Source organism: Pseudorca crassidens, chromosome 1, assembly GCF_039906515.1.
Source record: "Pseudorca crassidens isolate mPseCra1 chromosome 1, mPseCra1.hap1, whole genome shotgun sequence".
In the NCBI taxonomy this organism is placed as follows: domain Eukaryota; kingdom Metazoa; phylum Chordata; class Mammalia; order Artiodactyla; family Delphinidae; genus Pseudorca; species Pseudorca crassidens.
In genome coordinates, this window is record NC_090296.1 from 149367044 (window position 1) to 149383638 (window position 16595).

At 52.8% G+C, this 16595-nt stretch overlaps 1 protein-coding gene across 7 annotated transcripts in view; it reads right to left on the reverse strand.

Moving 5' to 3' along the window:
- The window catches only part of ARNT2 (aryl hydrocarbon receptor nuclear translocator 2), a 199352-nt gene that overhangs the window by 126734 nt on the left and 56023 nt on the right, over positions 1-16595 (reverse strand). For all 7 annotated transcript variants that reach the window (XM_067698654.1, XM_067698659.1, XM_067698648.1 and 4 more), the window contains exons 4-5: positions 4127-4340; positions 225-438 (exon numbers count right to left, since the gene is read on the reverse strand). In XM_067698654.1, coding sequence (XP_067554755.1) covers positions 225-438; positions 4127-4340 — 428 coding nt within the window. The remainder of the gene's footprint in view (positions 1-224; positions 439-4126; positions 4341-16595) is intronic.

Genomic DNA, 16595 nt, shown 5'->3' on the forward strand with positions numbered 1-16595 from the left:
GGGCGACATGCCCTAATTGCAGGTAAAATATAGGAAAAAAATGATGTATTAAAAATGAAGTTTTAAAACTTACAGGATGAATGAAGCTATTACACAAGCTAAGTCAAATACATCCCTCACCTGTAGGCAATTTTTTCTGACCTCCAGCTTCCTGATATGTTTAATGAAAGAAATTTTTCTCCAGGGAAAAGTTTTGAGAGAGAGAGAGAGAGAGCTACACTGACCTGTCATTGAGTTTTCTGAGGTGCACAGCTGCTCTCTCAGCTTCTCCACATCGTCAGGATGCACCTGTTCATAGAGGGTGCTCCCAAACCACTCTGACTGGGGCTGGTTCAGCACGGGGGTAACGGAGTCAGACACATAAATCACTCTCCCCGTCTCAGCCGCCACTACAAACAGAAATCCATCAGCCGCTTCAAGGATGAGATGTTTCAGTTCCTGGGAAGAAAAAATCATGATTAGGACCAAGCATGGACAAACCCAGGCCAATTAAATAGTCTTATTAGCAACCTTCAACTTTTATTCAGAAATTCATTGTGATACACAAACAGTTTTGGGGCTTTTGTTTGTTTGTTTTGGGAAGATGAGCTGTAAAAATGCATGAAGCTTATACTAGCCCTAAGATACAGCTACTCCAAACACTGTTAACCCTGTCTTAACCAGCCTCTCTTAGGGAGAGAGGAAATTTCCAGCCCAGGGGAATGAGAGAGCAAGAAGTGATCACCAGGAGGTGTTGGGTTGTCAGAGGTGTGAATGGCCTCACCTACATATTCAAACTGCAGTCATGGCATTGGAGCAGAAGGGCCCGGTACACACGGGGCTCATGGAAGGGAGGGAGGGATCATAGGAAAGTGGAAGGAGAGAAGGAAAGGCACCAGGTGTCTCCCCAGCCACCACCTGCCACACTCAGAGTGCACTCATTCTTCTTCTCTTCCTTCCTTTCTGAGCTGAATGCTGGCGGCAGATGTAAGAGTATCACCTTACATCTGCATGTCTGTCAAATTTTCAGGACTCTTTGACAGCCAACATCTCAACAGACTCTCAGAGTAATCCCAGAAGGTGGCAGGGCACCTAGCATTGTCCATGTCACTTTACAGTGAGAAGAGAGGCTGACTGCACCAGCCCTGGAGTCACACTCACAGAGCTCATGACTGTCAGTGAAGGCAGGAAGGAAGTTGCTTGGGATCAATGAATGGGCGGCAGGAAGCCTGGCCATCATCCCGAGAGGGACATAGAGGGGGCAAAGTCAACTCTGTTATAAAGTCTTCTCTTTGCAGGGCCTGCAGGCAGCTCAGGTGTGGCTACCTACCCTGTCATTCTCCCATCAAGCTCAGGAGCCCTTTCCTGCTGAATGAAAGGGGCTCCATTCCTGCAGGAGTTGGGGGGCTATCTCTTCCCCGTGTGCTGGGGTCCACAGCCGCCTCTCTAACAACCTCACACACTGCTCAGGGCCCAAAGAACAAAGGGATCCTTCCAGTCAGTGGTTGGCAAGCACTTTTTGCTGGGAATCCTTTGTTCACGTGTAATCTTAGGTGGAAGCCCCTCTGGAACAACAGAGTAAGGGCCATCTGCATGGAGGCAAAAGACGTGGAGTCTAGAGCATCTGACCCCACCCTCAGTGCCCGTCCTGAGGGGGCTCCAAAAGCCCGAAAATTAGAACATGTGAGTCTGCTGGGGAGCAGAAACTGGGGAGATTTGCCAGCGTCTCTGAGCCCTTGGCCGAGTCAGAACTGTAACATCCTCTGTCTGGGAATCTAGCGTGGAAGCAGGCTGTACAAGCATTTTTTTAAGGAAAAGTTTATTTTGTCCATTTCTCTTGCTTGGCCTTCTGCTGTTCCATGTCGCTTAGATGCTTACTCAGTTCAGAAGATTGGGTCAGCGGTTTTACTTTCAGTATGGAGAAGATCTTGCCAACAGGAAGGACTGTAAAAAATGAAACAGGTTGTCTGGGAAAGTAGAGAATCCTCTGTCTTTGGAGGAGAGGAAGTGGACGCTGATGCCTCCACGTAGGTTTTCACAGTTTCAGCCCTTTTGCAAGGACTGTGGGAAGGGCTTATGGAACAGAGCCTCACCCTCATCACGGGCCCCTCCTTCTACACCCTCCTCCCCGGTTTTTGTCTTCTGGGAGCACGTCACTCATGACCGAGGTCCTGTGCCCCGAATCCAGAATGAGCCTTGCCTGTATTCTCCAGTTAAGCCAACAGTTAGGTCTAAAGGCATGGACTGTGGCATGAAAGGAGACCATCAGCTACGGCCCTCCCACTTCACCGTGCAAGTCTGGGCTCCCTACTGAGCATCTCCGCCTTCCATTTCTTCACACGTTTTTTTCAGTGAGATTCTGTGAGGTTCAATGAGATCTTACACGTGAAGGACTTAGTAAAGGCTTGGCACACAGTAGGCGCTTAACACTTGTAGCTGTTGTTGTCATCAACAACCTACCTGGGAACCGAGAGAGAAAGATGGGGAGGACTCATGTAACTTGCATAACTGCCTTCTCTCTTCTCTTCACTTTCTTAATCCTCAGTCACTTACAGGTAAAGAGATTAATGTCAAATATGGACCCTGGCAGGTCCACGTAAGGATTAAAGAAATGCAGAGAAAAAGCTTTTCACGATCCTAGTGGTCAGGAGGCACATAATGCATTTCTGTCTGCTCACCTGCCGGCTCTCCATCCTTCATTCCACTGCAGCCCCGTGTTAAACATTCTCCTCTGCTGCCTCCCTGACCTGTCTCCACGGCCCTGCCAGGTGGGAGCCATCACTGTGGTCCTTTTACAGAGGTGGAAAGAGGCTGGGCCCTGTGCCCTGGACCACCGGGCCCCGTGGTCTCCCAGCGAGGGTCACTCTGCTGCCACACCCCCTCACACCTCGAGGTGAGGAACACGTGGGCCCTGGGATGACCCAAGCCCTTGCTAAAATGCCTGCCACACAGGAATACATGTTAGCTCCTCTCCCTTTGCTCTTTTTCTAAACCTAAGTCCTGTGACATGAACGGATTCTTCACACTGGCACAATAAACGATTCTGTCTCTGGACACGCCTTCCTCACCTGTTCCTCCAAGGCTCTGTGCTCACTGGTCTGCTCGTGTCGAATCCCTTCCTCTCCCGTTTCTGTGCATCTTCTGGGGCTCCTTCACAGCCTGCCAGGGCCAGCTCTCTCCCGAGAAGCCCCCGACGAGACCTAACACTTCCTACCTGCATCCCCGACAGCACATCACTTCCCTTTCCCCTGCCTGCACCATATACAAAGTGCTCTCAAGTCCATCATCTCCTTTATCCTGCAGTACCCCTCAGAGTCAGGAAGGCAGAGAGCTCATGTTCATCCACAGGTGAGCAAACAGAAGCTGAGGGCATCTGATGATCTGCGCTACTACTGACCAGCATGGAGAAGAACCATGACCCAGAACACAGGCCTTCCAGCGCAGGGAACGGTCAAGTTACAAAATACTTCCCACTGACCATTTCCTGGGTTTGCTCTTCCCAACTATGCAGCTCCTAGTACAGCTGTTAAATACATGGTTTTGGGGTCTGACCAACCTGTGTCAACTCCTGGCCCCGCCACTGAGCAGGGGACTGACGCTCTCTAAGCCTCCAGTCCACTTGCTCATCTCTAAAGCAGGGATGAATTACAGAGGCTTCCTCCTCGGGCTAGAATAAGGATTGAATGAAATCCTGCACAGAAAGATCTGACTTTGACCCCGGCTCAGGGCAGAGGCCTAAGTGCTGGCTGTTAGGATCCTTGCCACTATGATTGTTGTGACAGCTACCAAAACTTTGATCGCCATCATGATCACCACCGCTATTTTACCACAGAAGAACTGTGGTTTTGCTTGGCTTTCTCCTATATTAGCATGCTAAGCACAATGTCTTTTTTTTGAGTGATGCCTTATTAAGGTACATGGGAAATTTAAAAAGCAGAGGACGCAAAATCAGACAAACACCCCTGGAAGAGCGTTTCCTAGTGAAGAATGGAAATAAAATCCCCTGGTTTCGTCCCTACCTCAGCCTTTAACCCTGTTTCCCCACGTAGCTTATTTCATCTTGGCGATGCTGTCAATCATTCTCTCCCCTTCCAATGATGTCATTACCGGGGAAGAAAAGCACGCAGGCGAGGGACGAACGGGGTACCTGCTCCGTCAGGAACGAAGGCTTGTAGGCGCCATCTGTGGACTTGTTCCCGGTGCCCCGCATGGACTTCATGTGTGAGACGGCCATGCGCAGGATGGTGAGCTTGTCTGGCTTCCGGGCCAGCGCGCTGCACGTGGGGACCATGTCAGAGAGCTCGGTGATGTACTGGGTCATCTTGTTCCGCCGCCTCCTTTCAATCTCACTGTGGTTCTCTCTTCCCGAAAGCACGAGATCAGGGGAGAGGGAAAGAGAAGGATCAGACTGGGGGTTACTGTCTGACGGTGTAAAACGGTACGTATATCGTTAATGCCAAGTCATCAAAAGACTAGCTCGTAATGGCTAATTCAGTGGCTTTGAACACATCTTGGGCAGAGCAGCTCCCCGACACATTAGCAAGTTTCTTTCTCGGGGGGTGGGGTGGGGACAGGCTTCTACAGATGCCTCAGACTCACCTCTAAATATGTACTCAAAGCTTTCCACTGCTCCCATGTACCTAAGTACTTTTTAATAAGCATAAAGAATGAAGACATTATCCTTCAGGCATCAAAGTGAACTCAACATGCTTTCCAGGTGCACCCACGGATCTGTACATGCTACGTGTGCGCGCACACACACACGTGCACATGCACACACACACGTGCACACACACCGAATGTAGTTACCATCTGCTCAAATACGTGGTTTACTTTGACCCGCAGTGAGAAACATGTCTAGCCTTGCCATTCTTGGTGTCACTGAACAGCCACGCCACAGACCTACGTCACATCGAGTTGTGAACAAGCCTTCGCACTATGTGCTGCACATCTTCTGCAGCTTAGTAACAGAACAGGTGCATCCCGCTCACTAAACAACGGAGAGCCAATTAAAAAGCCCAGCACTGCCAGGAATTCTGAGAGCAACCCTCGCTGACGTGTTAAGATGCTAAACTAGCAAAAGGGATGATAGCATGTTTCTGTCTCGAGATTATCACCTCTAGGCTTGAAAGGGAGTGACAGCCAACCCAGTTCAACGACACTGAGACAAAGCTGTCACCTTGGATAAAAGAACTGTCTAAAAGTACATCACACGTCCGTTGTAGGATTTAGGGTTTCACAGGTGCTCAGAGTATGAGGGTGACACTAAGCAAGAAAGGAAGCACCCCAGGCAAGGCTGCCTCACATGCTGCATGTATCCATGGGGCTTCGCACCCCACCCTCCCAGGCTGGGAGCAGACGCCAGGCAGGCCTGATCACAGGCAGGGGTCACATGAACACGACAAACCAAGGGGGAGGAGCTAAGCCGGGCAGCCTGGTGAGCACCTTCTATACAAAAAGCACTGAGCCTGCGCACAAGGGGGAGGGGACGAAGGAACCAGGGAATGCCCCGCTCCTATCCTAAAGCAGCTAAGTACCAGTTAGGATGGTAAAACATCACCTTGCATAGTAGAAATGAAGGCAGGATGGGATTAAATGCTCCCAGAGGCACATGGAAAGTAAAGACCCCAGGAGAGAATAAGAGAGGAGACGGGGAGGTGCTCCTGGAAGGGCTGGGGGAGGAGCTGGGAGGGAGCAGGTAAAGGGGGCATATTCTGGGGGGAGAATCAGCAGGATCAAAGAAAGGGCTGGAATTGGGATGCAGCCTCTGTGGGCAGGAGCAGACAGGTCTGGGTGCAGGGGCGGTCCTGGGGCTTGGAGGAGAGGGCCGTGCAACCAGGAGCGTGAGAAGCTGGGCTGGTAACAGGGCCTGGGTCTCCCACGCCCCTCAGCGGGCTGCTGGGGAGAGGTTCGGAGGTGGGTGAGTCCTGCGGGGAGGCAGAAGGAGAGGGCAGCTGAGGCCAGCAAGGGGACTCCTGGGGCAAGGTCTCCCCTCCTGCCCATAGTGAGGGCCCTTGGCAGCGGACTAGGGAGCACAGGAAACAGCCGGAGGCAGCCCAAGCACCCCTGCTGCATGGGGCAAGGGAGGATGCCCGCTGTTCAGGAGAAACGGCTCTCAGCTCTCAGGTTCCTGGGCAGGGGCTCGTATACTGTGGAGAGAGTAAAGACAACCAAGCAGAGGGGGTCCATCACAGAGACGGGGCAGTGGGGAGAAGGGGGCAATTGGTCAGGGGACTCCTGTGTGCCCCAGTCTTCATCACCATCACCCACTTGCGCCCTCCACACACACCTGTCACAGGTGGCCTGGAGCCGCTGGCCCACTGTGCACTGTGCGTCGGGAGGGCCTGGGTGAGCTCGCTTGGGGGCGTGCTCTCCACCCTGCCAGCCTGCACCTCATCGAGGCAGACAGGAGCGGAGACGGTGTGCAGAGAACGCTGCCTGGGACTGCTGAAGGGTGTCTCGGGCAGAAACTCTGGCCACGCAGGAACAGTACATTACGATGAGGGATGCACATCCCTGCCGGGGGGCCCTGGACATGCTTCCCCGTATCTCCTGCTCAGAGACACTCCCGAACCCTAACTTGCTCCTACGGCTTGCCATCTAAGTTCCACCTCCTCAGCTTGATTTTTAGGACCCCCCCTGCACCCCAAGTCGGGGCCCACCCACTTTTCCGCCCTGTGTTCCAGCAGGCGCTCAGCTCCTTCACTCGCCTCACGGCACAGGAATGCGCTGTCCCCTCTTCCTCACCTTCAGGGCAGCCCACGGTGAAGTGCTTCTTCCCCTCACGCTCAGTCTGCGTCAGATCTTTTCTAAATACCTGCCGGTTCTCTTCTACCTTCTCCCGGCCCACGCCCACCGGCTGGTACCACTTCTCACCCCCTCACCTCGGTGCCCCCAGCCTCCGCAGTCTGGTCACCTCTTTCATCTCATCGCCCTCAGTTCAGTCTGCGTGCTGTGACTGGGCGGATATTTCTAAAGACGCAAACCCGCTCTTCCCTTTCCAGCCCTTCAGTGATGCCCCAGACCCACAGGGCCAAGTCCAAGCCCCTGGCTAGTTACCACAGCGACCGCGCCAAGACTGGACCAGGGCACGCCTGCTTCTGATCCTATTTCCAAAAGAGCCACAGACCATCTCGCCTTGTAAACATCTGGGGGGAAGAGTCTTTGTGAAGTTCTTAAACATGGATCTAAAGCAATTTCATCCCTGCACTGGATAAACCCAACTCATGACATCAGGTCCTTGACGGAGACGCGAGGGCAACTGTTTAAAACCGACTGTATTGACTGACCAGTGCAGAAAATGCTCCAATCGTTTCACGAAATAAGACTGAGTTATCAACAGAAGGTCAAAATGACGAAGAGCTGCCAGTTACCTAGCAACAAGATAAATGAGTGTAGCTACGGAATCTATTAAAATACGTATATGTCTATTCATATACATGTATGTATATATAGGTCCGTTTTGAAAGATCACGGAGGCAAGAAACAGGAAAAACACCCTCTTGGGAAAACAGAAGGAAGTGTCCCCAGGACCCAGGCCACCTCCTTCACAGGGTGTGGGCCGATGCGGGGTCTGCTTGGAGGAGCTGCAGGGGCAGCCTGTGCCCTTGGCATCTGAGTTTCGTGTGCCCCACGTGCAGCATCAATAAAGCAATGAGCCCCTCTGTACGTGGGCACGGGGCAAGGGCTCTGCAGCAGTGACAGCTGAGGATGCAGGCACAGCCGTCGGCTATAACACCTCTGCTGGGACAAGAGGGCCCCCAGCCTGGCCCAGGAACACGGTTGCAGAAACTAAGGGCAAGAAAGAGGAAGTGCAGCTGCACACTGCCTTGGGTTTCTCTTCCAACTCGGCTCCCAAGGCTGACCTCCTAAGGGTAATCGGAGCAGTGAGATACACGTCCATCCTGATTAAATACAAAATAGGGGTGCTTTGGAAATCTCAGTAAAGATCTTCCTTCAACTCCATGGATGGCAGCTGAGTCTCCCATCTCTGGTGGGAAGGGAACGACAGGCCTGCACAGGCAGATGGACAGGACAGCTCCACGCCGGGGCCCGGTCTCCCGGTCACCACAGACCCGAGACACCTGGGGCACCTCAGGGTCTGAGCGCTGGGGCGGGCAGGCAGGACAGACGCTGACAGACCAGCAGAGGCAACAGAGAGTGGGCAGGCAAAGACACAGCCCCTGTGCACAGCGAGTCTTCCACATACAAACCTTCAAGTTTCGAACTTTCAAAGACGCGAACGTGCATCTGATTCCAGCGAGGAACCAGAGCCTGCGCCATCCACGTCAGGCATGAGTGACGTTGCAGCTCGCCCTCCGTCTCCTGTTGCTGACGATCCTTCAGCTCTACCATCTCCCACCTCCTCTCCCTCCTCCAGTCAGTAACTCTTCTTGCCTGTTCACTCGATGCCAGCCCCTGGACGCCAGCTCTTGTACTGTGCTACTGTACTTTTCAAGGTACTGTATTGTAAGAGTCAAAATGTTTTCTTTATTTTTTGTGTTTGTCTTTTATGTATTATTTGTGTGATAAGTATTATAAACCTATTCCAGTACAGTACTAGAGAGCCGACTGTGTTAGCTGGGGACCTAGGCTAACTCTGCTGGACTTACGAACAAACAGGACTTACAACAAAAGTCCCGAGAAATCTCCAGGAACCCGAGGGCCCCAAGACCCTGCGTGCCCCTTAGGCAGGCCTGGCTGAGAGGAGCGTGTGGTAAACCTAAGTCCTCCAGCTGCCTCTCTTTGCTCTTGTCACCAGCTGTGAGCCCTGGGGGTGGCAGACAGCCTGACACCATCAGGGACACGACCAGCTCCCTCTCGGCCTGGTCACCCACACGGCCAGGTCCCAAACCTGAGAAGTCAGTGCTGACACCCACCCCCCGCCATTGCCAGCTTAGTAGCTCCACAGGTGACAGGACTGTTGGTAGAGCAGCCCTGCTCCAGGTGGGACCAGGGCCATGTTCCTCTATGACACCTCAGCTTCCACCGCCACCTCCTGACACACGCACTGCTCTCCAGGCCACCATGGCCTCAACAACAGACCAGCAGGAAACAAGCAAAACGCCTCTTCTGTCCACTTGGATACACACGGCCAAGCAGCAGGAAAGGTCTGATTCGGTAAAGGTCTTCAGCACTTCTCATGCGAAAGAAGCATCCGTCCCCTCCAGCCAGGGGGCAGTCAGACTGTGGGAGGAGACCCTTTGCAGAGGTGCAGACCATCTGTCCCTCAGGACTGGGATGGGGAACCATCCTGACCAAGGGGGGAGGATTTGGGGGGGCGTTCCAGATTTTGGGGGGTTTCCACACGAGTCCTTGCCGGCTGACAGCAGCCTCAGGCTCAGACTGGCCCTGGCTCCTCCTCCCTGACACCAGGAGGGAGACTGTATCTTGCAAGCTTTCAGGGAACACCCTTCCTGTCCTGGCCAGCCCTTCCTGGGTGGCAGGGCAGGGCACCGTGAGAGCCATGAAGGCCCGAGGAGGGCATTTTGGGCAGCCCCACAGTGACGCTGGTCACAGGCCCTGCGGAGGGGACCCACAGAGGCATATCCAGCGAGGCAGTTTCCCTGGGCTCCAAGGCTTCTGCAGAAGGAGCAAAAGATGTTTCCTCCTTGGGAAGGAGGCAGGAACCCCGCCCCCAGGAGCCATCCACGGCATGGTTTTCTGCAAAGCAGCTGCGAGATACCCCGGTGTTTAGGCCGAAGATAAGGCTCACCCAAGACACAGGGAGATGGAGTCTGAGAAAGCCCAGGTCCTGCAAAGAGGAGGCCCAGGCCCAGTCTCTGATCACCCCCATTCCGGTGGGATCACTTCCCCCACAGCCTCCCAAGGCCTCTCCCACTGGTCACTGCTCTGGTCCTCAGGACCGCCCTTTGTGGAAGACGACCCTGAGCTCAGAGAGGTACTGACGCCCCAGGATTTGAACTAGGCTCCTCAGGAGAGCGCTGACTGGTCCCAGCCTCAGAGCTGGAACAGCCGGGGAGACTGACAGGCAAAGATACCTAAGGCTCTATGGGGAAGAAAAGGCCTGGCGGCTTCTAGAGAGACAGCTCAGGACTACCTACGACTCCAGAAACGATTTCCTCCCCTTCTCTACAAAGTCTGGGGTTATCCAGGTACTGTCTTTGCAAATCTAGGTTAGTCTCTGCAGGAGAAAAGCAGGAGGAGCTGGGGTTGCTGAGCAAGGAAAGAAGGGCATCAAAACTGAAGTCAGTGGCATGAGAGCCCAACATCTACGAAGGGGTGACTGGTCCAGATGGGCCTGAGGGCAGAGGGTTGGGTCCACCTGAAAGGAGTTCATTCCAAAGCGTTCTAACTCCAATCCTAACCCCAACCCACTGAAATGACGAGAAGGTCTCAAGCTAAACCCCCTAGTAATTTGGTTGCTCATGGGCTACACCATGCCAGGTTCTACCCAACTTCTCTGGCAGACTTTACTGGTTCATAAGAGCTAAGGCTGTCGAAGCCACTATGGAGAACAATATGGAGGTTCCTTAAAAAACTAAAAATAGAGCTACCACATAACCCAGCCATCCCACACCTGGACATATACCCAGAGAAAACCATAATTCGAAAGGATGCATGCACCCCAGTGTTTACTGTGGTGCTATTAGGACATGGAAACAACCTAAATGTCCATCGACAGAGGAATGGATAAAGAAGATGTGCTACCTATATACAATGGAATATTACTCAGCCATAAAAAAGAACGACATGATGCCATGTGCAGCAACATGGATGGACTACAGATTGTCATACTGAGTGAAATAAGTCAGAAAGAGAAAAACAAATATCGTATAATATTGCTTATAAGTGGAATCTAGAAAAAAGGTACAGATGAACTTATTTGCAAAGCAGAAATAGAGACACAGAAGTAGAGAACAAACTATGGACACCAAGGGGGAAAGCGGGGGTGGGACAAATTGGGAGATTGGGATTGACATATACACACTACTATGTATAAAATAGATAACTAATGAGAACCTGTTGTATAGCACAGGGAACTCTACTCAATGCTCTGTGATGACCTAAATGGGAAGGAAATCTAAAAAGGAGTGGATATATGTATACATGTGACTGATTCACTTTGCTGTACAGCAGAAACTAATACAACATTGTAAAGCAACTACACTCCAACTAAAAAAAAAAAAGAAAGAAAGAAAAGAAAATCACAGTCCAGAAAAAAAAGAACGAAGCCTGTTGAGGCAAGGAGAATGTTTGGGAAGGTTGGCAGTGCTCACCTTGGGTGTGTACTCGGCAGTGTCAGAAGGCTCAGCTGAATCTCTCCCTGCTCTAAACGGAGTCCACATGGCCAATCCAGGGTGTCCCCCACAAGGTTACTGATAAGATGAAGTCCAACAAAAAAGGGCAATCCAGGCTTCCCTGGTGGCGCAGTGGCTAAGAATCCGCCTGCCAATGTGGGGGACACGGGTTCGAGCCCTGGTCCGGGAAGATCCCACATGCCGCGGAGAAACTAAGACCCTAAGCCACAACTACTGAGCCTGTGCTCTAAAGCCCATGTGCCGCATCTACTGAAGCCCCCGCGCTCTAGTGGCCGTGCCCCGCAACAAGAGAAGCCACCGCAATCAGGGGCCTGTGCACTGCAACGAAGAGCAGGCTCGCTGCAACCAGAGGAAGCCCGTGCGCAGCAACGAAGACCCAATACAGCCCCAAATAATAAATAAATAAAGTAGAAAAAAAAAAAAAGGCAATCCTTGCTCCTTCCCAGCTGCCCTCTCTGCATCAGAAGTACTTTGAGCATCTTCCCACCTCGAAACAAAATGCTCAGCTCTCTCAGCGAAGATGGACAGACTGAGAATTCTGGGACATGACAATCTTTTTCTTTTTCTGCCAGGAAAGATCTCTGCAGGACAAGCCCACATTGCATAGTTTTCCCTTATCAATGGGGTTTTGATATCAGAGCTCTAAATAAAACAGGGTGGTAGATTCCCAGGGAAAGATTAAACTAAAACATCATCACAACCCACAGAGCCAGGAAACAAAATGCCCACAAGCGTAAATACTGCACGAAACCAAGAGGAAAATATCAAAATGGGTGTGATGAAAAAGGAAAAGTCAGTTCTGTGGAAACTCTCCTAGCGTGGGCAGCTTCACTTTTAGATAATGTCAGAGGTTCACTGGCAAAACCCTACAAAAAAATATAAGGACTCCTTCTGGACTGCTGCAATTGGGTGACACTGTGTCCCCAGGGAACAGCTGAGAGTCACACAGATGATGGATGGAACCTCGGGAAGGTCAATTGGAGCCGGTCCTCGAAGGGTGAAGGGTGAAGGGTGGAAGAGAGACTAAGAAAACTCATCAACGAGGTCTTTTAGTTCCAGGTTTGTAGATGGTCCCATGCACTATAGTAGAATTCACAGTAACAGATGTGAGAACTCCCTGCGAGATCTCCTGGGTCTTCTGAGAAAGGGTGCAGAATGAGTGTGAACATGGTTGATAGCACGTAGCGACAAAAATTAAGGGTTTGGGAGTGAACACTTGGTTGTTCCTAAGATATAAACCCAACATTTAAAAAGATTTCTATTTTTCATGTTTCCACTCTTCTGTTTTAATGAACATTACACACATACACGTACACGTGTATGCACATATATGTAAGTCACACGGAGAGCATGGTGTGTAAAGTTGACTCTCTTGATGACAGCTCTGGGATGCCAGCTGTCCTGTGTATGAAACAGTATTCAAGACGCCACCGAGGGACTTCCCTGGCGATCCAGTGGTTAAGACTCCGCACTACTAATGCAGGGGGCGCGGGTTCGATCCCTGGTCAGGGAACTAAGATCTCGCATGCCGCTCAGCGCAGCCAAAATGAAAAAAACAAAGAAACAACAACAAAAAAGAATTAAAAGAAAAAAGGACGCCACTGAGCCCAGCTGCAGGCACAAAAGGGGATTTTGGGACTCACTAGATTATCCACCAAGGGGGCATTAAAGTAGGAAGAACCCTGAGCCGCTCAGCATGATGGAAGAGCTCTGGCCTCTCCTCGAGTGTAGGGATGCTGGATCTGCTGGGCAGGATTTGCGAGCGCCTCCCAGGGAGACCAGGGCTGTCCGCGAGGGGACGGGGTCAGGGAGGGGCTCACGCTGGCCTCCCCGAAGGCGGGTCCAGCCCCACTCACCCCCGCCCGGGAGATTCATCTTCGGAGAAACACTTCCTGGTGTGTACTCAGTTTTCCCGGAGATGGAGAGCTCAACCCCGACCGATGACAGGAGGATGACTTGGCAACTGGAATTCCCAGAGGCGTGAGGTGGAGCCCAGCCTGGGAAGGAAGGCCGGCTCCGAACGCCCACTCCCCTGACGCTCCCACATACCTGTCTCGACCACCCTCCAGGCTCCTTGTCACCGTCCCCACCAGCCACCCAGGCGACAGCGGGGACCTGCACCAGCCCGCCCGGCTGTACCACCTTCCGCGTCCCCCTTCTTCTCCAGCAGCCATCCCCCCACCCCTGAGCCTCGGCCAACCTCTCCCAGAGCTGCGACTCCCCACTTCGTGAACACACCCGCTGCTTCTCCAGCTCCCTCAGATTCCCACAAAAGCAGAAGGTTCTTCGTTCATCTGCAGTGGGCAGAGGCTTACAGGTGTGCCTGAGAGGGAAGTCTGGGATGCCCCAGGTTGAATTCCAACGAGGCTAATGGACGAAACGGAGGTAAAAACGTTAGACCCCGACTGAAACTGCAGACCACGAACGTGGGGTGGCACGAGCTGTATTCCAGTCTACTCCCCTCCATGTTCTCCCAGGTCAGCAACTCTCACTTCTCTCTGCTCCTGGCCTTTCTTCCTTCTGCAGCTGGACCTGTAGCTTGACCTCTTCAACGGCCCTCTCATCAACATCAACCACCTTGCTGACCCCGCCCCCCTGCTGGACCCCCCGGGCCTGAGTGCACAGGCCGTCTGCATCCCCCGGCATCCAACCAGCTGGGCGCTGCTGGGGGAAAACTGCACGCTAACACAGTGTGCTAGGGTGTGGGGTCTACAGTACAGTTCGTACACCTCTTCCACCCAGGCATCCCAAACTTCTCTCTCAGGCGCACCATTAAGCCTCTGCCCCTGACAGCACACGGCCTCTGCTTAACCAGAGAGGAGGAACCATCAGAATGAACCCCTCAACTCTCCGGACACCCAGCAGCATCACACTCAGCTACACTTGCAGCTCCTCCTCTCTGCGGCCAAGGACGGGTGGTCCCCCTGCTGGGCTTGGATCTATCCCTCCCCTTCCCCACTCCCTTCACCCATCTCTCCCCAACCCCACTCCAGAACCTTCCAAATCCCCGGTTATACTCACTCTTCCCCCTCCCCGTGGACATGTGCTCCTGGTCTCTTCCCATCCTTAAGAGTGGTCTCCCTCCCCAAGCCCCAAATGCCCTCTTCCTTTTTTATCCACATCCAAGCTGCTCAACGAGCTGTCTCCCCCAGGCTTCAATTCTGCATTCCCCAGTATGATCCTCAGCCCCTGCAGACTGGCTTCTGCCCACCAGGTTGCCCGTGACTTTGTGTGGGAGGTGGGAAGCATCCGGGGTCAGCAGAGCCCTGTCCTGCTGCGTCCCACAGCCCCCAGAGTGGCATGAACCGGTGTGGGAAGGAGGGCTGAGGCCTGGGGATGGTGCAGCGGGCCTCAGGGCATTTCTGGCCCTGGAACACATGTGTGTGCGCATGTGCGCGTGCATATGTGTGTACCTGTGTGCAGCGGCTGGGTACACACACGCACATGTGCACGCGTGTGCATGTGTGTGGTTAGGTAGCTGTGGGCAGCTTCATGGCTACTACCTTGTTCTTCCTGAGACCTGCTGTGATCAGGCAGGAACCAAACCCAATTGATTTACCTCCTATGTGGCTGTGACCGCATTTCCCATATCCGAAATTGAGACACGACGTCTGACGAGAGGTCGGACGTTTGAGTTGGGACCACCCTCGAGAAGCCCTGGGAAAGCTGGCTGCACACACAGCAGGGGGACAGAAATCACAGCCTAGCACCCTGGCCCGATTCTGAGACAGCAAATTCTGCTGGTGAGATGCCCGCATCTCAGCCACCCTCTCTGGCAGGGCCTCGCCCAAGGGCTCCCTAGGCTGATTGTAAGCACAGGAGCAGGAAACAGAAGTGGCCCCGAGGCAGGCCATGCCCGCCACCGGGCAGGAGACGGCCTGCAGCAGTCTCTCCAACCCTCTCCTGGACGGCTGCCAGAACAGCTCGCAAAGCGGAGGGCGGGTAGCCTCAGTCGCCTCCCCAGCTGGGAGCAGCTCAGATGCCCCCTCCGGCTGACAGGTCCATCAACTCTCCGACGGTCACACACTGAAGTGGGCCCAGGCTTCCGCGGGTACCAGTGTATGTTGGAAGCATGTCCCATCTTTCCCTCTTATTTTCCATGTGCAGGGGAAAGGATACGGTTCCCAGAAGCCTAGGTTTGAACCCTGACTATGTACAACCTGACTCACTGGCGGGCTTACAAGACAGTTTCACAGAGTCTAGGGTTTCTGTTTCTTCCTGATGGGACCTCAAACAATGAGCTCTCTGTGTCCCTGCACTGTTATTTCATCAGTGACACTGATCTTCCATGTCAAACAAACGTCACTCCTCGTCTCTCTTCCTCCCTCTGTTCTGAGACCCAGGAACCATCATTTCCTGAGGTCAACAAGCGATGGAATGTTATCTCAAGGGGAATTCTGATCCAAGAAACCACAGGTCATTGTTTCCTTGTAAAGGGAGGCTGTGTAAGGCGAGCGCAAACTAGGCTGGGGAGATGTGGGCCCTTATTTCCGAGGCTAGCTCTCTTTTCGGGAACAAAGCACTCCCTGCTATTAAAATGTATCCTAAGAAATGGGTGGACATCTAAGCTGGGGTTCTGTCTGCACCAAGGGCAAACTAATACACGCTTTTGTTGTTGAAACTCGTGTCTTGATTTGATTAGAAACTCTGGGGTCACTCGAGGTCAAAGCGTGCTCCACCTTCCCTGTCCTTCTCACCCAAGCGGAGCGGGGAGGATGGAAGGCAAAGTTCTCGGGGAGGAAAGCGTCTCAAGTGACAAGACTTTCTATGGACTTGGAGACGCCAGGAAGCCCAGGAATAGGAACGAGACGCATGTTCCTCTTGGATTTGGGGAAGGGGTGCTCAATCCACACCCACAACACGGGTAAAAGGTAGCCAACCAAACGTAACTGCCATGGGGATGAGCAAACTGGCGGAGGCCATGGGTCCGGGGCTCAATACGGACATCATTCTGCTAAAAACACTTATAAAATAACCGAGGTTGTCAATCCAAACCGTGGACTGTGCGTACCGGAGAAAGGTACCCGTAACCTGGGGTACGTTTTCAACTGCATCAACCACCAGGAATTAGGAGTGCTTTGATGGGGCAGCGGGGGAGGAATGTCAAGGCAGGCCCTTCCATAAGTAAACTGGGTACAGATGGGCATTTTGCTAAGACTGATCTTTGCCCTTTTCTCCATGTTGCCAAACTTCCTCCCGTAACTTGAACAAAATAATAAAGAAAAAAAAAGCCACGGGGCTGGGCCGGCCTTGTCCTTCAGGTATGCGGTACATCTACCACCACCGGCTCCCACGGGCCAGTATCCTTCTGTGAGGCGGTCTGTTCTCAGGACA